This window comes from Vicugna pacos, chromosome 2 (genome assembly GCF_048564905.1).
Source record: "Vicugna pacos chromosome 2, VicPac4, whole genome shotgun sequence".
NCBI classification, from domain to species: Eukaryota; Metazoa; Chordata; class Mammalia; order Artiodactyla; family Camelidae; genus Vicugna; species Vicugna pacos.
The window spans coordinates 91,406,450-91,429,261 of record NC_132988.1 but is presented as its reverse complement, the minus strand read 5'-3'; the positions used below and the strand labels follow the sequence as shown (position 1 = coordinate 91,429,261).

Below are 22,812 nucleotides of genomic sequence, written 5' to 3'. Positions count from 1 at the left end.
CTTCGCTCTGGTCTTTCGAGAAACCCAGCTTTGCTCTTGGACGTGCCAGACAGGTATTTCCCGGCCACTGCGGGTGCCCGTGGACAGTCCGCTGCACTGAAGCGGCGAGACCTTTGCTCTGTGGAGGCCCGGAGCCCCCGCAGGGCGGGGCGGGCTTCGGCACTAGGCAGAGTAGTCGATTCCCGGATTCGGGGCCCCGGTGCTGACCTCCTTTCTTTTTCCGATTGCAGCGTCCCAGACGCGTGTGTGAGCCCACCCCCCCCCACCATGGCGGATACGGCTCCGAACGGCCCCCAAGGGGCGGGCGCAGTGGTAAGTGAGAGGGCAGGGTCGTTTGGCTTGACTTGGAAGTTAGGAAGGATCAGGAAGTGTTGCAGGTCGGGTCCGAGGCGTTCTAGAAGCTCAGCGCTTTCAGGACTGGGATTAGTGATTGGGGTGGGGGTGGGGAAAGGGCCGATCGTGTGCTAAGACGTTAGAGAGAGCTAAAAGTTTGTTTCCAAAGCCACAACTGGCCGGCCTGGAGCAGGCGGCCCTCACCTATATGCCCACCTGTGTGCGGTGGAAATTGGGCCTTCTTGTCCCTTCCCACTACTCTGTCTCTGGCTTGGGTCCCAAGGTAGAAGATGCCACTTGAGTATGTCTCGTGACATGCGCCTTCATTCCACGCAAGCCTCATTCCGCACACGCGTGCTGGAAGAGAACCGTTCTGCCCGTTTTATGCTATTAGAAATTATACGAAAGGAGGAGAGTGTCTCCCCGCCCCCGTTCGTAAATTTACGAAGAAAACAAGTATTACGCTTTTTAAAATTTTTTATTCTTAAGATGCCGATCTGCTGCTTACTAGTTATTTGTACCAGAAGCATAATTGCTCTCTAATTTTAAATACTGTAAGTATGTGAATTGAGTGAGTCACTTTTTTCTTTTTCTTTCCTTTATTTTTCTGAGCCATTTTAGAGTCGTATGCATCATGATGATTATTAACCCATAAGTACTTAAGTATTCTTTTACATGACCACAATGCAGTTATTGCAGCAATTTTTGCAGTTAAAGCTGGGAAATTTAACATTGATACATGTTATTACCTACTATACAGTTCATATTCAAATTATGTCGATTGTCCCTTAAAGCTGCTTCCTGCTTATCCAGATTCAATCAAAAAGTGTACACTGCATTTACTGGCCTCTGGTCCGTTTTAGTCTAGAACAATTCCCTTGCCCTCATCCTCCCATTTTTATCTTTCAAGAATCCAGGCCTGTTGTTTTGCAGAATGCTCCTCAAATTGGAGTTGTTTGATTTTTTTTTTTCCCTTTGATGACTAGATTCAGGTTAAACATTTTGGTAGAAATATTACAAAAGTAACACTCCGTTCATCTCAGTGCATTATTTTTATTAGGAAGCATTTTATGTTGGTTTATCCCATCATTGGAGATATTGTTTGACCATTTGGTTAAGATGGTGCCCTCCAGATTTCTCCATTATTAAGATAACTTTTTTCTCTTTGTAAATAAAAAGTATTCTATGGCATGATACTTTGAGACTGTGTGAATAATTTTTCACCTCGGTAGTTTTTTCACCCCAAAATCCATTAATATTTTTTGCCTGAGCTATTTATAACATGGTTAGTCAGTTCACTGTTAAAATGTAAACCAATACACTTTTTTAAACCTTTTTTATTGTGTAATAGAGTACACGGGCATAAAAGTGTAGAAATGAAATGCAGAGCTCACTGATTTATCACAAAATGAACACCTTAAACAAACGGGTTTTAAAGAAAATGCTCTAAAATTAAATTGCAGACTATCATGCAGTCTGAATATTTGTAGAGAAACTGAGCATGGAAAGCTAGATTCATCCTTCCACTTGACTACCACGGATCATTTAAATTTAGAAGAGTCACAGTGTAGTAGGTTGGGATAGAATAAACCAGAGGTATATATCTGAAATTACCTGCATATTATTAGAAAGCATACAATAAAATTAAATTTCAAAATTCTTGGTTTTCTAAATATGCTTGCATTTTTTCCCCAGAAGTTTTTTTATGTCTTCTTTAAAAAGATAATTAAGTTAGATTGCCTTGAGTAGTATCTTAGACTCCAGGTTAAGACCTATTAGTGAGTTTTAAAATCACTTTAGTGGAAACACTAAGTATTTCTAAAACATTAAATGGAATACAAAATACCAAAATCCATCACATGTAGTGAATATAACTATTGTTTTGTGAAAATTTTGTTTATATACCCACACATGTCTGTATTGGGTCTTGAGGTAAAAATTGTCTATGTAGATTCTATCAAAAATGATATAAATGCCACTTTAGAATTGAATATGATACACTGTGAATGAGAAAACAGATTTTAAGTTATTAGTGATGATGGACATATCTGTTGGTAAAATGCAGTGAAAGAAAAGACAGAATGAGGAGAAGAAAGTGATACATGGAAGTTTAATCTAGGGCCACAGAAACCAGGGTAAGTCTTATGAGGGAGCTGCAAGAGGATGAAAAAGCCATAAAATGAGAGGTAGGTGCCATTAACACCTGGCAACCATATTTTGACCCTCTACAGTATGCCAGGCCCTTGTGTCTAAGTTGGCAAATCATCCATAAGCTAATGAGTTCAATGGTGACTGTTACCGTGGTTTTACATTTCTCGTTTGTAAGGCTGATTTAATCCAAACTGGCTTTGTGTGATGCCTTTTTACTCAGATGTGAGACTTGCCTGTTTGAATTTGAGATTTTTCTAAGAATAAGAATTATGGTCCTCTTGAGAGCAATTAGTTCCTATTTAATGTTCTTTTAAGTAGATGAAGCCAGTATTGCAAATGCTGAAGGAATAGACAATGGTAGTTAAGTTTATGTTCAAATTTTCCTTGTCTAATAAGTTTTTAAATTTTTTAAGATGTCAGCTGGTATTTTTCTATAAGTACTTTCTGTGCTTTCCATGTTGAAACTGTAAGGAGTTGGCCTAGTTACTGAGCACATACATGAAACAATGTCCCTAACAGTTTTCATGTAATGATCTTATAAAAAAACAATTGCAAGAGGGACATTAAGCCATTTTTGAGTAAGAATAAAACTACGTAGTATTCATCCTTAAAAACATAATTTGCAAGCTTAATTTACTACAGTATTTTTCTTTTTAAATTCAGCAATTCATGATGACCAATAAGTTGGACACAGCAATGTGGCTTTCTCGCTTATTCACAGTTTACTGCTCTGCTTTGTTCGTTCTGCCTCTTCTTGGGTATGTATTATATGTGTTTCTGCCTTTGAGATTCACTTGTTCAGTCAGTTTTTATGGAAAACTTAGGTGTCAGACTTGTTAAACTGCAGGAGGTGCAGGGAGAAATATAACACAACTCTCATCCTTTAGGCACTAATATCGTAGTAATATTACCAACTGGAAGTAATATTTTATATCATGTGCTTTGTGAGAAGTAACATCACATTGAAAATCTGAAAGAAAATGGATGTGGGAATGAGATGAGTTCATGTTCTTTTGCATTTTTGACTGTTTAAAAGGAAAAATCACTGCCCTATAAAATTCAGTTGGGTATTCTACATCAACTGTGCTTCAGTAAATCTAAATAAATAAATAGATAAATAAAAATTGTTGGATATATATAAATAAAGGGATGCTTCTAAAAACATACAGTTGAGTCAAGTAATTTTTTTCTATTGACAAGTAATAGATTTAGGTGTAGTGCAATTATGATGCAATTCACAAAGGAGGAAGAGGCATGGTAGTTGTTTGTGTCTCATGATAACCTCTCCCCTGGTAATTTGCAGGTTGCACGAAGCGGCAAGCTTTTACCAGCGTGCTTTGCTGGCAAATGCTCTGACTAGCGCTCTGAGGCTGCACCAGAGACTGCCGCACTTCCAGTTAAGCAGAGCGTTCCTGGCCCAGGCTTTGCTAGAGGACAGCTGCCACTACCTGTTGTATTCACTCATCTTTGTCAATTCCTACCCTGTTACAAGTATCCTTTTGTACCTTTTTAACAGTGAAATTGCCTCCCGAGTATATAGAAGATCTCTTCTGATTATTTTTTTTGATAAAGGAAGGATTCGGCAATGAGGGTGTTTCATGAAGCCTGGGTTGGTTGGTTGGTTCGCAGCTTCATTTGAACACAGATAACATTCAGTGTAAGAATTTCTGACTCTAAAATGTGAAGTCTAAATTTTGAAGAGCTAACTTGGGAATTTTAAACTTTGGAACTTTGTTCTTGCCTCTTGTAAGCTTCTCTTAGCAGTGGATATTTTAAAATTCAGCTTCAAAGAATAAGCCTACAGAGGACTTATTTTAATATTTATTTTTCTTTTATTTAATTTACGTCTTCTTTGGGAAAATGCCCAGATGTCTTGCTTTAAAAAAAGAGAAATCCAATCCTCAGCTCTTTCTTTTAACTCCCAGTGAGCTAGAAACATGGAAATTCAAGGAATAACTTATTTAAGCAAAGAGTGAGATAATTAATCAGTAAAATAAAAAGAAATTAGTGCTTGTTATGGGTAGAGTAGAAAATAAGGGCACATAGATACTCCCTGGAGCTAATGAGAATTAACTCATTTGAAATTTGTTTACACATTTCAAAACTATGTTGTGGGATGATAATAAATATTCTTAAAAAGGAAGAGAAGGGATTTTGCAATTTAGTGTGTTTGGGAAGCACTAGGTTAAACATCGTTAGGTTTCTTTACTGTAGACCTTTGATATGGTAGTGTGCCTTGTGAGACAGAGTTACCAGTGTTTCCTAAATGTAATCATTTTAATCTGTTCTCCACCCTTACCCCCCCCCACATGAATCATCCCTCAGGATAGTATTTTGTACTTTCAGAAGTGTGGCTCCTAAGTGTTCTTGAATGTTTATTATACAACTGTACATAATGGAAAGCACAATAAAATATGTCTCTAACACTATTTAGATAGTATTTTCTATGTTCATGAAGTATCAAATTTTAAATAGTTTTTTTCGTCAAAGTTTTTGAGCACCTGTTTTGCCAGTGTATACAAACTTGACATGTTTAGTCCTTGCAACACTCTGAAAAAAATTATCATGAGCATTGTATTGATAAGGATATTGAGGCTCAAAGAATTTAAAATAACTTGTCTGACATCACATTAGCAAGTAAGCAGTAATGCTGACAAGGTCTATCTGACTTAAAAGGTCTGCCTAATCTACGATTATTGAGTGAGTAGCACTTAAGTGTAGTTTTAAAATGTTTCTGTCTATACCTGGACAAAGCTGGTAGCTCAACTTAACGTAGTATATGGAGAGTCTGTTTAAATTTGTGGTTTAGAATGTAAGGAATAGTTTTGCAAGTTTCAGTGCATGCTTGGGTCTGTAATGCTCCATTATAATTTGTATTTGTTAATATTTGGGTAAAAGTCACTGATAATTGTTGTACTACAGCGGTAAATGATATAATCACATTTGTTTGGCATATCATTGGATTGACCTGCTTTGGTCAGCTATGCTCTTTGAGGTCCTTTACAATTACCAATGTTAAAATTCTTACTTTTCTGAGATATAATGGAAAATTACATAGAAGTTCTTGTTTCTGCTCTTAAAATTTCTTTAAATAGAAATGATAGAAAATGTGTTTTCTAGATAATTAATGTAAAACAAATTGACTATATCAGTACTGACCTCTGGTACAGTTTTATTGAGTGAATCCTGAGATGGTGCCAAATGACTCATGACAGTGAAGACAGGCTCTCTGCCTTTTCTATCCAATTAGTTTTTTGCTAGCCCATCTTTAGGGAATGTTGAAGATTAAGGATTTCATGTTTAAGTTCTTACAGGGAGGGGGTGTGGGAGTAATCAGTGGGAATAACATTAACTGTTAGTTGGCAAGAAATACTAATCTGATTTCTAAGTGGTTGCATATTATGTTAATATACCTAAGCCCAAAGGCATGTTCTGATTTTTGCTTTTACAAAAGTGATGTATTGTCCTTGTTCTATTGTAGAATTTTCACCCTTACATTTCCTAGTTTTAAAGTAACAATAAATGCTAAATTATGAATCTCTTATCAAGAATTTATGAACTATAGAATGTTAGAGATGTGAGACTCATTAGAAATCCTCAGCTTTGATTGCTGCAAATTCATTTGACAGAAGATGGAACTGGACCTAGAGAAATGAAGTTAGTGCAGAGCCAAGAGCGGGACCCAGATATCTTGACTCTGAATTCAGGATTCTGTTTTTATTACCTGACATTGCTTCTGTATTGAATCAGGCTTCAAGACAGGATATGTGTCAAAGTTTAAATTGAGTTTTTTAAGAAGCAGTAGAGTTTTATAGTGGCCTTAGAGAAGAGAGGGTTGTAGCTTTCATCAGTTTCAAAAGTATGATTCATTAAAAAGTGTGAAACTGTTATATATGGGTGTGTATGTGTGTGTATATATACATATGATCTCTACTCAGGAAATTGGCATTTTACTTAATTCTTATGAGTGGCAGGGAAGAATTGGTCAGGATATTAGTTTAGAGAACTTTTATGTTAGAGAGTTAGGATTCTTACAATACTTGGCTGTAGGTCAGTGTTTACTTGCCAGTTGGAAATTAGGAATCCTAAATGATAAGTTATGGTCATGATGAATTTGATACTCAGATTGTGTTGTAGTGGTCACCATTTCCCTCACATCAAGCTTTCAGTTGATGTAGAAAAATACAATGGTTTCTTTCTTAGAAATTGCTACTATTTCTGGGGCAAATGCTTTTGCCATCCATGATTAACTGTCTTATCATTTCATGAAAATAACCTGGACAAGTGAGATTTTTTTGTTGTCAACCTAGCAGAAATTGGGGTAGAGTCTTTTGAGCAATTTCCATTTTTCAAAAAGCTGAATGAAAATTGTATATTTTTATTATCCATGACATAAGTCAAACAGTAGAACTTAAATATTAAGGATTCTTTGCTTATGTCTGTAATTAAACTGATAAGACTCTCAATTGACTGTATACAAAACCAGATACATACTTTTTTATTTTTACAAATTGAGAACACATTAACTGTAAAAGCTTGATAGGAACAGTATCTCAAAAAAATGGGGTCCTTGTAGGAAAGAAATAATGAGAGATCTTTGATTTCTCTGACGAATTTTTGGGAACTACTCTTTCAACTATCATCCTATACTCTTTCGTAAGCAATGGAGCTGATGAAAGCAGTACGAAAGACTATCTTGGTATTTGAAGGCTAAATTATTCTGTCCGAGATGACCATTGTGGGATTAAAAGCTGTTCTACTTAATGCTTCCAGGTGGCCTAGATTTCAATTTCATTTAACAAATGTTTCAAATATTTTATATTCTTATCCAGTAGAAATAAATGAAAAAAAACGTTTTTCACTATTTTCTTTGTGAAAAGAACTGTGAGCTTTAAAAAATGAAAGTTGACTTTCTTCTTTACAGATTTTTTTTTAAACTTTATTTTATAAAGTATATCAGTAAAACAAAAGCCACTGAACACATTTCAGCAGATACCATTTCAGATTTGTATGGTTGGACATAATCATAGCCTATTTTGCAAAGAGCTTGGTGAATTTTAAATGTTTTCCTTAATTGTTTTCTTCAGTGAGTATTTTCCCAGTCTTGTTATTCTCTTTGCTTCATGCTGCTACATACACCAAAAAGATCCTTGATGTAAGTAGAACTATTCTGATTTTTGGTTTTGTTTTTGACTCCTGGATTTACAAATAGTTGACACAAATTTAAGTTCTAAGACATTTGGGCATTTGTCACAAAAAGTTTCTGTATTCCTTACAAACTTATTCTAGTAATTTGAATGTTTTAGAATTTTTTGTTTAACTTTCAGTAAAATAGTACATTTTTAAAATAAGAGATTGTATTTAAAATTATCCCCCAGTTCCTGAAGAAATTTGTGAAGTTTGAAATAGATCTCATTATTTAAAAAAAAAAAAAGTCATACCTGTTGAGTTTGGTAAGTTGTCAGAGATCTCTTGTTCCATCAGTAATTTTAACATACCAGGTAAGTAGAGTGTGCCGAATTTCTTTTACACTAATGTTCAGAATTGCTACTTTCCTAAAATTTTTTATTTCTGGATCATTGGATCATTAAGCCTAACTTCAGTGTGCAGGCAGATTGACTATATATGCACTGAAATTTGAATTAAATATCCAAAATTTGGTGCCTTTTTCGTTATCCCTATATTTCTTGGGTCACAGTAATTGGACTCCTTAATTTCTACTTTTAATTAACTAAGGAATTGCAAATACTTTAACTGTATTTCTGGGTACCTAGATTTTGTTGCATTTGAAGAGAAATAACCACAATATTTTGTGAAATAATCTAATCTTTCATAAGAAAAACAACATCTATGAATGAAAGGACCTTTTATTAAAGTTGTTTCCTTTTTTAACTCTTCAAATACAGAAAGTAGAATATAGCAGGAAAATACATTAACTTTTGTCCATAAATAGTTTGTAAATTTTTATGTCATTGTATTCAAATAATTATCTTTTGGTTGTATTGTATATGCTGTTTATCTAAAGTAAGAAAATAACTGAGTGATCAAAAATGCTGTTACTTCTTTTTTTTTGGAGGTGAGAGATAGGTTTTTGTTTGTTTGTTTGTTTGTTTTTAATGGAGGTGCTGGGGATTGAACCCAGACCTCATACATGCTAAGCAAGCACTCTACCACTGAGCTATACCCTCCCCCCAAAAATGCTATGTTACTTCTAATGTTTGTTTTCTTATGTTTTAGGCAAAAGGTTCTAATAGCTTACCTCTGCTGAGATCCATCTTGGATAAATTAAGCGCTAATCAACAGAATATTCTGAAATTCATTGCTTGTAATGAAATATTCTTGATGCCTGCTACAGTTTTTATGCTTTTTAGGTAAGAATAAAATAAAATACATTTGTTTTAGGAGGCTGATGTCTAAGCGAACGTAATAAATGTATAAAGTCACATTTTATCCTGCTTGAATCTGCTGAATAGATACTGTAAGCAGAGCTGAATGAATTTAGAGTCATCTTTTCATGTGATAGTAGAGAGCCTGAGACGTTATATTAAACCTAGGAATTTGTCTTATTTACCATTCCTTGTGATTTATCACTGAACATTTTGAAAATTGATTTCAGAATAACTGCCTTTGAAACAATCTTGGAAAGGCTAGTTTAGTCCATTCTGACATTATTGAGATGATTTTTTCCCATACTAGAGAAAATTCTGAAAAATTAGGATCTGGTATTAATAGTTGCTTGCCACCACCTCCATATTTTGTTTGTATCTTAATTATAGAAGGAATGCATGAATAAAGAAAGCCTTCCTTTTAAAAATTAGAACATTAGGATAGTATTGACCTCTCCGTCTATGTTCTTGCATTTAAGTTTTAAAACATTTCTGTCCAGATTATTGTTTTTGAGTTTTCAGTTTCTCAAGTAATAGGACATTATAGATAAAAGCTGAAGTATCACTTGACTAAGAATCCTAGTTGCAATTCTGTCCTCTCCTTCCCAGAGGCAAGGAGGTTGATATGTGTACATGTATGTCATTCTTTTAAAAATACTTACTCAGGTAGAAAATATATATTATTATTTTATGGGTATGGGGCTTTGTTTAGTTTTTACATCAGAAGCATCATAATACATCAGTTGTCTGCATCTTGCTTTTTTCATTTATACAGTATGTTTTTGTGGTTTATTTATATTGACATTCACAGTTCTGGCTGTATAGTGTTCCATTATATTAGTATACTATATTTTATTACCCATTCCCCTATTGATGGCCATTTGTTTCCAGCTTTTTACTTTTCCAAATGTTGCTGCAGGAAACTTTTTTTTTTTTCACTTGTCTATACTTTTGAATTAGTCTGTACTTTTGCTGAGTCTAAGATAAGCGCATTTTTATATTTAATAAAACATGCCAAATTGGCCTCTAATATGTCTGAATTACCTGTTTTCCATAATCTCGTTAATTTGTAATAAACTTATTTTTGTCTTTGAAATATTTCATTTTAATGTTCTTTGCATTGGTTAACTAGTGAGGTTTTTAACCTGACAGTTACTTCTTTCTTTAGGAAACTTTAAGCTAGTAATAGTTTCCTCTAGATTTCCTCATAAATGTACCTATATCATTCTTTGTTTTTTAATATTAATTTAATTTTTTTATTGAAGTATAGTCAGTTACAATGTGTCAATCTCTGGTGTATATATTCATACATCAGAGTCATACATATACATATATATATTTGTTTCCATATTCTTATTCTTTTTCATTAAAGGTAATTAGGTATCATTCTTATAAATAATATTTTTCTCTGAAAACTCCAGGATGACCCCATGATGCTTAAGTCACAGGGTTCCAAACTAGGTAATATATAATTAAGGCCCTGGAATGATAAAATGGAAAGACTTCTTACTTGGTGTTAGGGAGCTGGATTCTGGTTGATTTGACCATTAACTTATTCTTCTAGGCCTTGATTTTCTACATTTAAAAGACTAGTAAGTTGCTGAAATAAGTAATTGCCTAGATTCCTTCCAGTTGGAACATTCCATGAATATTGAGTATAGGGTTTGATGCAGCTGTATTTGTCAATTATTCTACTTTAAAATTTTCACCCTAAAGGTTAACTCATCTCTTTTTTTGTAATCCTGACCATACACTTGAACATTTTTATTGGTAAAAGGAACCTCTTGCCCTCTTACTTTCTTGTTCATGTTTGTTTCTTGGGTCACATGAGGTTCTGTGATTTGTTTCATGTACCTGGGTGAAAGTTAAAATGTAGCTACCAAAACTAGTTCTTTATGTGGAGGTAATTTATGTCTATAGGTGAAACCTCCAGATTCTGTTTAATAAGCACAATAATTTATTCTCCTTTTAAGTAAGCTTAAGAGAATTACAATGAAATGCCAAGATGCCATGCACACTTAAATAAAAACCTCATTTTTGGAACTGCAGTGTATTTTTTGTTGGAGTACCAAGGTTTGACTATATTAACTCAATTATGCTACTTAATCTTTTATTTGACACTTACTATGAACAAAGTGATTTTAATTTTCAAGATTATTGTAAAGGAAATGAGAATTTACCAAAAATATTTAAATAGAGGGATCACATTGTTATTCTAAAAAATTAAAATAAAGTTATAAAGTTTTATTCACTCCCTAACAAGAAAAGATAGTAATGCTTCAAGTTCGTTACTTGAACGCAACACAGACTATAAAATTAAAAGCAATTTCAAGCCATTGTTCCTTAAATATTACCCTTCATAGGAGAAGCACAGTCTAATATTAGAAGGCTTTATTAAGTTATATTTTTAGCAATAATGTGTAGAGCTCTGTATTTAAAAGAGAACATAGTCTATGAGTTTATCTTACATATCCACGCACACATGTACAAAGACGAATAAAAGGATGATCGTTGTAGCTTTATTCATTAGTAGAGAGCTTGTTACGTAATAGTGCATGCATAATATAGACTATCTGAAGCTGTAAAAAAATGAGATAAGTTATGTGTTGTGAAAGGGGATGATCTCTAAGATATAATACGTTTAAAATTTGTTGGAAACTAGGTAAGGTGCTCCCCAATTATTTTGGGGTATATACGTTTAAAGGCATATATACGTTTCTTTCTGTGTCAGTTTCTTCATATGTAAGGTGGGTATGATAATACCACTTCCCTCCTAGGGTCGTTAAGTGGATTCAGTGAATGACAAAGTGAGCACTATGTTTGTGTTAGTCATTATAAACACTTTGTGTAAATTTCTGGAAGTATATATTAGAGACTGTGCTGTAACTTTGAAGAAAGAACTAACTTGGATGATGGAAAATTTATTTTTCATTGAATATTCTTTCCTATTTATGTTTTCTACAATATGTGTATTTTTCAATTTAAAGAGTTAAAGATTATCACATGATTTGGGGGGGAATGGATATAGCAATATTAAAAGTTTGTAATCGTGTATGTTATTTTTATTATGAGAGCAGTACCACACAGTTTAGAGGGAGAAGGCTAAAAATATTTAACCTAAAAAACAAACCACATTTAGCATCTTAATATATTTCTCCCCCATCTGAAGTTTTAATGATAGGTATAGCTTTATATTCTACTTTCTTCAAAGTTGCTATATGATTTTCATAATCACGATCTTAAGTAGTTGCATACTGAGTCCATCAAATAAACATAATTTACTTAGCCCTGCTACCGAACTATCCATATTAGTTTATTGCTGCATTTTATTTGTAGTTATTTTAGTGAATGTTTTAATGTAGATAGTTTTTCCTAGGAAAGAATTCCAGACTTAGAATTTCATAAGCATATATGACCCCTGAAGTATTGTGATTTTGATTTTTAACCAAGAAAAGTAAGTAGTATAGTATAAGCTGTGCAGGTTTACAAGTGAGCCTGTGCAGTTTTATTAGTTTTTCTTGTTTATTTATATAATGTGAACTACTGTTCATTTAAAATATATTATGAAGTTTTAAAACTTGATTATCAGTTATCAATGGTAGTTGTTGAAACATTTATTATTTATATAATAGCTTTAAAAAACTTAAAAAATAATTTATACATGAATACATATTTATAAAATTTAAACAGTAGTATTTTATTCTTTACCAATCATATACATTCATTTATTTCCTTTTTAAAAATAACTTGGATTTAGATATTATAGCTATTACTATGACCATTTGATGAATAAAGACACACATTCTCCAATTAAATTGCCTTTAAGTATGAGAGTATACATATGAATTGATAACATGTATTTATTGCCTTCATGTTTATTTCAGTGGTCAAGGAAGTTTGCTCCAGCCTTTTATATATTATAGATTCCTTACTCTTCGATACTCCTCTCGAAGAAATCCATATTGTCGGTAAGCTGATTAGTTTAAATCTGTTTTATTTATCAAGACAATTACAAAATATAGTATTTGTAACTTTTAAGAGTTGTTTAACTTTTATGTTAGAATTTAGAAGCAAACAGTGTTTATATATAGAACGATTGACAAGATGATTGTATTTCTCCTACCTCTAAAACAGTGCTGTAGCTTAAGGAATTTAGAGATGTGTAAGAGATGAGTCCAATTCTCAAGGAACTTTTCTAGTTGAAGAAACAAAAACACATGTCAGATAATAAAAAAGGAAGAAATAGTTCAGGATACAGTATTCACATGTCAGTCTATGAATTGTCACGTTTGCTCTATCGTGTCAGTACAGTATTGTCCACAAGAGGGGAGAGATATTGAGCCAGAAGATGGAACAGCCCGGAAAAGTTTCACAAAATAGAGGTTTTAATTTGTTCTGGAAGGATTAAAGCCTTTTAACAGACAGAATAGGAAAAAGCATTTTAGGTAGGAAAATAGTAGGGCACAAGTTCAGAGGCAGGAAGGTGAAAAGCAGAGTAAAAGGGGCATTGAATGGACCTATTTAACTATAAGGGAAATTCTGAATGGTGAGTGGTCAGAACAAAGATTTAAAAGGTATATTGAAGCTATATCATAAAACTTCTTGAGTTTCTGAGTAAGAATTTTGGAACTTTTTAGATGTGTAAAAATGATTGTTTTGACATGATCACAATATTCTTCTGATAGCCTTGTGCAGAATTGTTTGGAATGGGAAAATAAAGAAGCAGAGAAATATTTTAGTAAATTGCTATAATGTTCAGGAATGGAAACTTAAATTAATATACAATAAATTATGCCTTCTGATCTCAAAAGTTAGAGGAAAATTGAAATGAACAGCTTTTTAAAAATAGTTTCTTAAATGTTATTCAGATACTAACGTTAACATAGTTTTTGTTTTCTCACTTAAAATAAACTCATCATGTAGTAGAATTCAGCCAGAAATCGAGTGAGTGTATTAGCATCATCTCTGTTATATTTTTCACAAGCAAAGTAAAAACTGAATTTGAATGCTGGCCCATCTTCTGTCAAGTGTGTGGCTTTAGGCGAGTTATTTAAATTTTAATTTTTTCACTGACAGGAAGAAGCCTCCTTCTGGAGGTGAAATGAAATAGTGTTTATAAAAGCACTTAGATTCTATTTGGTTTTTAATAGTTTATTTTCCCTTTTTTATGATTCTGATTTACCTCCTTTAAAGGGGTTTTTATGCTCTACAATGTCTTTTTTATAATACTTTCTGAAATAGATTTTACTTTCTTTAGACATAGGTTCTTATGGGGAGTCCCTAGTTGAAAATAAACCTTTAATTTTACCTGACTCCAGAGTTTCCCCCCCTGTTTTTTTCTGTTCTGTGTATTCATTTTAGACATTATATTCTGGTCCCCTACCCTGGCATCCATTTTTCATGAGCAGATTGGTTTTCTCTGCTTCTTTATATCCTCTTCTCTATTCCCATTTTCTCCACATATCCTTAAATCATACCAGCACATATAGAAATACAGAAGTGTTCAGTGGAATAAAGACAGAAAGGAAGGCAGTTGATCAAGATAACACAAATATGTGCTGGTAAACCTCTCACATAAGCATGCATTTTAATCAAAATGGTGGAAAGGTAATGGAAAATATTTGGGTTTATAAATATTGATAAGCAGACTATAAAACTACATTTTCTACAGTATACTTTTTTTTAAACCTTTATTGTGGTATGGTTCCTGTACAGTAAACGACACATATTTCAAATGTACAATTTGATGAATTTTGATAGATGTATACACCAGTGAAATCACCACCACAATCAAGATAGCTAACATTTCCATCTCTCCCCAAGAGGTGCAATTTTCAAATTCCCAATTTATCCCTCCCCCTCCTTCCCCCCCCGTAACCGTAAGTTTATTCTCTATGCCTGTGAGTCTGTTTCTGTGTTGTAGATAAGTTCGTGTCCCTTTTTTTAAGATTCCACATATAAATGGTATTATGTGGTATTTTTCTTTCTTTCTGCCTTACTTCCCTTAGAATGACAGTCTCCAGGTCCATCCATGTGGCTGCAAATGGCATTATTTTATCCTTCTTTGTGGCTGAGTAGTATTCCATTTTATACACGCACGCACACACACCACATCATCTTTATCCAGTCATCTGTCAGTGGACATTTGGGTTGTTTCCATGTCTTTTGTTATTGTAAATAGTGCTGCTGTGAGCATTGGGATTTGTGTGTTTTTGAATTACATTTTTCTCCAGATATGTGCCCAGGAGGATTTTATGATAACTCTATTTTTAGTTTTTTAAGAAACTTCCATACTACCCTCCAGAATGTAAATATATTGAGTTTTGAGACAGTCTATATAGCCAGTTTGTACCATTTTCACCTATCATGATATTTATTCTCAAGTTAGTAGTACCAGTCCTTTGTTCATGTATAGTATAGATTGTCCACAGCGGTACTGTCCAGTAGAGCAACCACTACCCACTTTTGACCATTCCAGTTTAATTAAATTCATACGATTTAAAGCTCAGCTCCCGAGTCACACACCATGTTGCAAGCATGGCTGATGGCTGCTGCACTGGACAGTAGACAGATAGATATTTTCATCATCACTGAAAGTTCTGTTGTCAGTGCTGCTCCGAAGGAACTCTGTGACTTGGTCTAGTTTATGCCGTGGATGGAGCCAAGAATAAAAAAACTAGGCATGTGACTTTAGACATGCGTTGACCTCATTAGGCCTCTTCTGTAACCTGAGGGGGTTTGACTAGAGTGTTTTCAAGGTGCCTTTTAACTTTATTCATTAGACTCATTTATTCTGAAGACGGTGATTGTTGATGATAGTAAGTTTATGCAAGATTGAAATACCTGCTTTCTAGGGACTTGGAGCTGAGTGAATTAGATAGCTGTATAAGTCAATATGATAATGCAGGTGCTTTGAAAGCACAGAGAACAGAGGGAGATGGATGAGAATTCACTGAGCAGGTGGTAATATAAGCCAAGTCTTTTGAAGTCTGTATTCTGGCATGTGGGTGCCTGAATATGCTTACCATACCAGGAGTTACATGTCACTTGACCTGAGCAAATACATAGGAAAGTAATAAAGACCTGTGCCCAGAAAGATAGACAGGAACTAGATCACAAAAAGGGTTGGATTTTATTTCAAGTAGGAAGAGCATTTGAAGTTTAATGTGGAGAGGTTGAGAACATAGTAGGATCTGATTTAGAAATACGATTCCAGAAGATGGATTTCAGGCTCATGAAAAGGAGAAAAAGACCAATTTGGAGACTGTTAGAGTAGTCCAGAGCCTGAACTAATTCAGTGGTAAAGGAAAAAGGGGATAAATTTGAAAGATATTTAGGAGGGCAGGAACTTAGGGCTTAGGGAAGAAGAATGAGATAAAGAAGACCTCCAGGTTTCTAGCCTGGAAACCTTAGAAAGTCATGAGTAGTGGGGCTGTCACAAAGTTAGGACATACAAGAGGAAGAGTAGGTTTTTGGATAAATGTGCATCTTTCTAAATTTCCTTCCTGTTTTTGTGTGAGAGTGTATTACATCCTTTTTTAAAGCAGATTATTGCCTATTATTAACCATTAAAATAACACAGAGGATACAAAAAGGTAAAAGTTGTATCTTTATATAGGATGAGTCAGCACATAAAAACTATGAATAGCCAAATTACACTTGATGATTTTTCAAAGTACTTAGAAGTTATAGTACAGCATACATGATTTTGTATCTGCTAGCCTGTACAATGTGTGATGTGTGTGTGATTTACAGTATGTAATGAACAGTACTTTGTAAGTGACTAGCACAGTTAAGGCAAAGTCCACAACCTGTTTGGGTCCAAACACGCAACGTAACTGGAACATGGGCATCATGGCAGAGGCTGGTAGGAGATGCAGCAGAAAGTTCGAGACTAGATTACTAGATTGTGGAGGGCATTGGATGTTGAGGAGGTGGGATTTAGTCTGAAGGCAAACAAGAGCCAGTTTGAGGAGTAGAGTGATCCAGTTGGGAGATAACATTTATTGAGCATCTTCTCTGCTGTCTCATTTAAACTTCACTATGACTGCAGTAAGTACATATTCCCATTTTTCAGACAAGGGAAGCTCTAAGAGGCAGTATGTTCTTTTAAGGAAATAGTAGGTGGGATTGCTCATGTTATATAATTTTCACTTTCTTGCTCTCTTTTTTACAACTAGTTGAATTTGCCTGAGTTAAGTGTGAAAATGGTATGACTCAGCTGCAGAGAAGATACGAATCATCCCTAGTCTCAGCCCTCAGAGAGAGCCATTTATTAAATGCTTCTGTTAGGTGAACTCCCCCTCCCACCCCAAAAGAAACAGGTGTTGATTTTGAGAATTTTGTGTGTTCCCTACAGGGCATCCTGGCTATTTTTTTTTTTTTTTCGCTTCTTCAAATTCTTTAACGGCTATAGGAAAGTCTTTCATTGGCATCTGCTCTTACATTATGTTGCTTTTTTATTGGGTTTCTGAAAGAAAACTCTTTGATCTTGCAGGACCTTGTTCAATGAACTGAGGATTGTTGTTGAACATCTAATAATGAAACCTGCTTGCCCACTGTTTGTGAGAAGACTTTGTCTCCAGAGCATTGCCTTTATAAGCAGACTGGCACCAACAGTTGCATAGTTTAACATCCAATTAAGTTATATATAATATAAATAAGCATTATTAGCTGCTGGTACTTCTGCTAGGGGTGGTTAATTCCAGGTGTAAAACTGACCTCAATCTAATTTACATAATTTACATAAATGCATCTCAGTAGAAAAATAATCATTTTCCTAGCATGTTAAATCAAGCCTTTTAAATACTTTGTGAGAAAATTTTATTGTACTGTGTTGTTCATGGTTAAGGAAGTTTGGATCTGTGATAAATGTATCAAAAATTCTTTAGACGCTGCTATGCCTCTATCATGAAATACATTTATTTCTCATGTAAAAATAGCTCTAAAATTTGTTTCAATCTAATTGGTATCCTGAATTTATATCTGAGTTAATTATGGTAATATTAACATGTAAATTCAGTATATTTTGAGACAGTATTCTTTTGCCGTTCAGTAATTTTGGTTGATGATTTTAACAAAAACACTTCCCACTATATTTCAAATTGTTTTAAATTGATTTTGTGCTGCTTTGTTGAGACAGATTTATGTTGGATGTACCATTATAAGAGGAATTCTATATGTATCTCATGCTATGACCTTCCAAAATTTTACCTTTATAATTACTTCTGTGAATATCTTTTTTAAAAGGCCTAACCATAAGCTTGTTAGCCAATTGGGTAAGTATTTGGGGTCACTTAAGCATTTTACATCAGAGAGCAGTAGGCAGACAGTTTTCCTTTCAGAGACCCATTGAGTAACATTTCTCAAATAGGAAATTCTTCTTTTAGAAATGTGGATACATAGGTTTTAGTATTATTGTAGTTTACAGAGTTACTTAGATCAGATTCTTGACTGCCAGTTTTCTCAGTTTCTTAGGCTTAAATTTTCATAGACAGGTACATCAATTCAGATGTCTTTTGAAAGGAATGTAATTGAAGATTGAGTGACTGACTCAACTTAGTATCTGTCCTGAAATAATGAAGATTATACTTACCCATCAAATCTGATTTAAAAGATTAAATAGGAAGATTTATAGGTAAGTTATTGATTAGGAATGGGGCTGGAGGAGGAGTTGTGGAGGAAATTGTGTACATTTCAATTTCTTAATGTATAGATAAATTTGGGGAAATGGGATGTATTACGCAACTGTGATTTGAGTTGTGTAATATGTTAAGTCCGTTTGTTGAGCTTCCGTCAAACTCCTTTATAAAATTCATTCTGATCTTTATTACTGTTGCATGATTGGAAATGTTTAAAACATTGCAAAATGTTAGTACAGAGTAATGTAATGGTTTCTGTAACCTGTTTTCTTCTGTCTGCATGTAACTTGGATTTCTCATATATACTCAGTGACTTATCAGTAGCATCAGTTTTTGTTCAGCTTTTTGATTATAGAAATGTGATACCTACTTGATAGCTCAACTGTAACCAGCTATTTTTGTATTTTTGTAATATTTATCTTCTAAGCTAGAGAAGCAGCCTCATGATATAGTTGATTGAGTGTGTGTGTGTGGCTAGTCTTCATTATCACTATGTATATAATCTGATGGTTTTAAAAACTAAATTTTCTAGAGCAATAAAATGACTGTAATGTTAAGTAAACAACATATTACTGATGTCTAATGATGTTTTTAAAATTTTGAATTATCAAGAAATTTTGGCAGCTGAAGGCACGTTTATTTTTTAAGTTACTAGTTTTTTGTTTGTTTTCTACAATCTTTTTCTATCTTGAGATAACTTTAGATTTATAGAAGAGTTGTGAAAAACAGTAAGGAGAGTTCCTGTATACCCTTTACTCAGCTTCCCCTTGTGTTAACATTTCCCACACTATACAACGTTTACCAAAGCTAAGAAATCAACCTTGGAACAGTGCTATTAACTAAGGTACAGAAATGAGTAAGTTTTTCCATTTATTTTCTTTCTTTGTGTTTGTGTGCTCTCTTTTTGTCATTATTGTGTCTTTTAATGATCTATAAGTATGCTACTGTTTTGAGTTTTCCTCTTTATTTTGAAAATTACTGTTGGTCAAAAAGATTTTCCTAAAGGAAATAATTCGTGTTGGTTTTAACAAAAAGAATTTAACATTAAAACTATTACAACTTAAAACACTCTGCTTCAAAAGTCAAGGCTTCTATCACATCATGGGATTCGATTTCTGATATGCTCATGTTTGTTCTTTAAAGGAAGGCTTTATTTATAAATAAAATACTCCTAAACTCATGAAAAAAATAAATCTTAGAATTTGAGCATTACTAGATCGTTTGCATGAACTTATAGTTGGAAATTCTGTGGTATGAATATTTACAACCAGCTGATTTGACATCTGAAATTATAGTGTAACTTGTATGTATACCTATCAAATTAAAATTAAGGAAATATAATAGCAGTATATAGAGTGAGTGTACTAGGATAAATTATACTGCATAGTTCAATTTATTTTTACTTGCAGTTTTAAAAAAATGTTGATTTAACTAAGTTCAGAATATCTGATTCTTTAGGAGGTGTTATAATACTGTTCTTCTGGCATTTTTAGATATTGAACCTTCTTGGGCAGGTAGAGGCCTCATACAAAACCTACTTTATTCTAACAAAAATTCTAGATCCCTTTTGTATACTTGATTCCTCATAAATTTTAACTCTAAATTTAATGTCAGTACACAGAGAAATTTCTTAAATAACAATTTGTATTTAAATTTTCTTGGAGAAAAATTCACCAAGGTAGATGCTTCTGGAAGAAGTAAGCAAGAAAGAAAAATAACTTTTTTTTTTAATTAAATTTAGTTATTTAGGAACCTCCCTTACAGGGAAAAATCAAGGCATTATTGAACCAGAAGTTCTGAAAATATTTATGAAGTCTTTTGTATAACTAAGAATTGTAAATCTATCGGAATACTTCATGAAAATCAAGATTGAAAATTCAGATTAGGCTTACAAGTTTAGGACATGAATATTACTCATCCTAAAAGGGAAAGTAAGTGTGTGTGTAACACAAGTAGAACTGAGAGATTTGGTTAGTTTTTTTTTTTTAAGATTGAGATTAGAATGAATGAAAATTTTGCGGGGTTGTGGTAAAGATCCTTGTCTAATGCTAAGGAGTTTGTTTTAGTTAATATAGTTCTGAAGCTCCTCTCCACCTGCCCACCCAAATCCCCTTTGATCTACTAGCCTCATTGCTAACACCCAAATTGAGACTGATTTTTATTCTGCAAGGAAAACCTCAAGGGAGAAAGTAACCACAGTTATGTTTATGATCAGTAGGTGGCACTCTTTCCTCAAGTAGTCCCCAGCTGTTTGCCCTGCCATGTTGGAAGGTTAAATTCCACTATACGCTGAGTCAAACATAAAACTAAGGACCTGAATTCCATGACTCTCTTTAATTATTCAATGTTCAGTAAATATTTAGTAAGCATTTACTATGAATACATTTTAAAAATATTGAGATGTTCAAAAGCTGGAAGAAGTACCCTGTTAATATCTACTTTCTAGGTAAATGGTAAAATAGGTTACAGTTAGTGGCATTATTCCGATCATAATCTCTTTGCTGGGTTTTTTTTTTCCCTTAATTGTAAGTGCCTAAATCACCAAAACACATCAATTATAAAACTGTTCTTTCGCCATTTTCAGTTGTGTAGAAAAAATTTTTTGTGGTCGTTTTGTAGTTACATGAGGTATATAGCCAGTTCAACCTCTTAAAATTTAGACTTTTCACAGTAATATAAAGCATATTGAAATTTTTGGATATTAGGAATGGTAGCTAGATTTGTAAATTCAGTTTGATTTGTAGAAACAGCTAGTTTCTCTTAACACCTCATTGGGATTTCTGTAGAATTAAGAGAATTCTACAGAGGCTGTATGCTAGTATGGCTTAACAGATAGTTTACCAAAGGCATATATGTTTTATAAATCCGGGCGTTATTTCCAGAGATTGTTTTAATAAGCGGTCCTCTTTTAATATTCTGGATGGAAAGTTGTTATTGGATCTGGTATTAAGGTTAAGAAAAGGAGCTGCTGAGTTTGGGAGATTTCTTGGTAGTAATTATCCTAGAACATGTTTATCTTCTAAAGTGGTATTCAGGAGGATTCTTAGAAGGAACATGTTCCTTTGTGAGAGATTAACTCTAGAGTGATCTTTCTCCTCTTGTTCAGTGCAAATAGGAAAACTGACCTGCATTGAATTTGAGTTGATGTGACAAGAGATACAGTACTTATTTTAAATCTAAAACAGATTCTTTTTCTTAGAAAATGATAGGAAGTTTTTGATTGATGTCTTTGTTGGAATCAAAAAATTAGCTCATATTCCAGGAGAAGGAGAGGCCCAAGAACTCATTTCACTTTTTCCATCATAGTTTTCTGAAACTACTTTTTGATAAGCTTGGTAGTTTTAAACTAATCTTTTCCTCTTGATTCATGACAGTTTAATTCCAAACTTTGACTATTTTCTTTTGTAACTTTAAAATAGAACAAATGTTTTTGTAAATTGAGACCAAATGGGCAACGTATTGGGCGGATAACATTTGTGATGTGTGTATATTGGAATAAATGTAAAAGGGTCACAAAGATTAGAAAAGAGAGTCATAAAAAACTGCTTGATTTATACATGCATTACTTCTGGTGCTCTACATAATGAGGTATGTTGAACTAAAAAATTTGTATATATATAGTATGTCAGCATTTCTTAGGAACTTCTCTTCAATCCATTTTTAATATCTAATGTACAGGTTGGGAAGTTATATACTCTTCAGGCTAATGCTATCCAATTTATATACAAGACTATATAAATTTATAAAATAAATTGAAAAATTCATCATTCCCCTGTATTCAAGACCAAAGCACATAAATGCTAATGTAGGGCTCAGAGGGGAAATATATTGCGCTCGAATATTTGAGAAAATGTGAATTCTTTTCAAGAAAATCTAATAAACATAATAATCATAGCCTGCTGACACTAAGGAAGAAGGACCTCATTCACTCTTTCTTTTATGCAGCGATTTACTGGTCCCAACTGATTTCCAAATTGGATCACTGTAGTAAATTATCTATGCTGGTACCTGTGAAAGTAAACCCGGGGGTCCATATTCGTTTTGTGTTCTGCTTACATCAGCAAGACTGATAAATTTGATGGTGTGAAATTGGAAGTGTCAAGGGGTTTCTTTGGTGATTGAGCAAAATAATGTCTCCGCTTATAATTTATTGTGACCTTTTTTCACTGTATGTGCTTTGTATATCTAATATTTATTTCAATACAAATTAAATTGTTGTTCCTTTATCTGTATTGTTATATCTAAGATTTTATTGATGTAAAAATCAAATTGTGTAATAAAAATCTCTGGATTTAAGCTGA

The 22,812-nt window shown here is 33.5% G+C and overlaps 1 protein-coding gene across 1 annotated transcript; it reads left to right on the top strand.

Moving 5' to 3' along the window:
* On the top strand, positions 1–22,812 carry TMEM33 (transmembrane protein 33). Its single transcript, XM_006209776.4, has 8 exons — positions 1–53; positions 231–312; positions 3,148–3,242; positions 3,788–3,975; positions 7,572–7,639; positions 8,722–8,855; positions 12,755–12,838; positions 17,368–22,812. Exons 2-8 carry the CDS (start codon positions 268–270, stop codon positions 17,495–17,497), a joined length of 744 nt encoding a protein of 247 aa, XP_006209838.1. The 5' UTR covers positions 1–53; positions 231–267; the 3' UTR covers positions 17,498–22,812.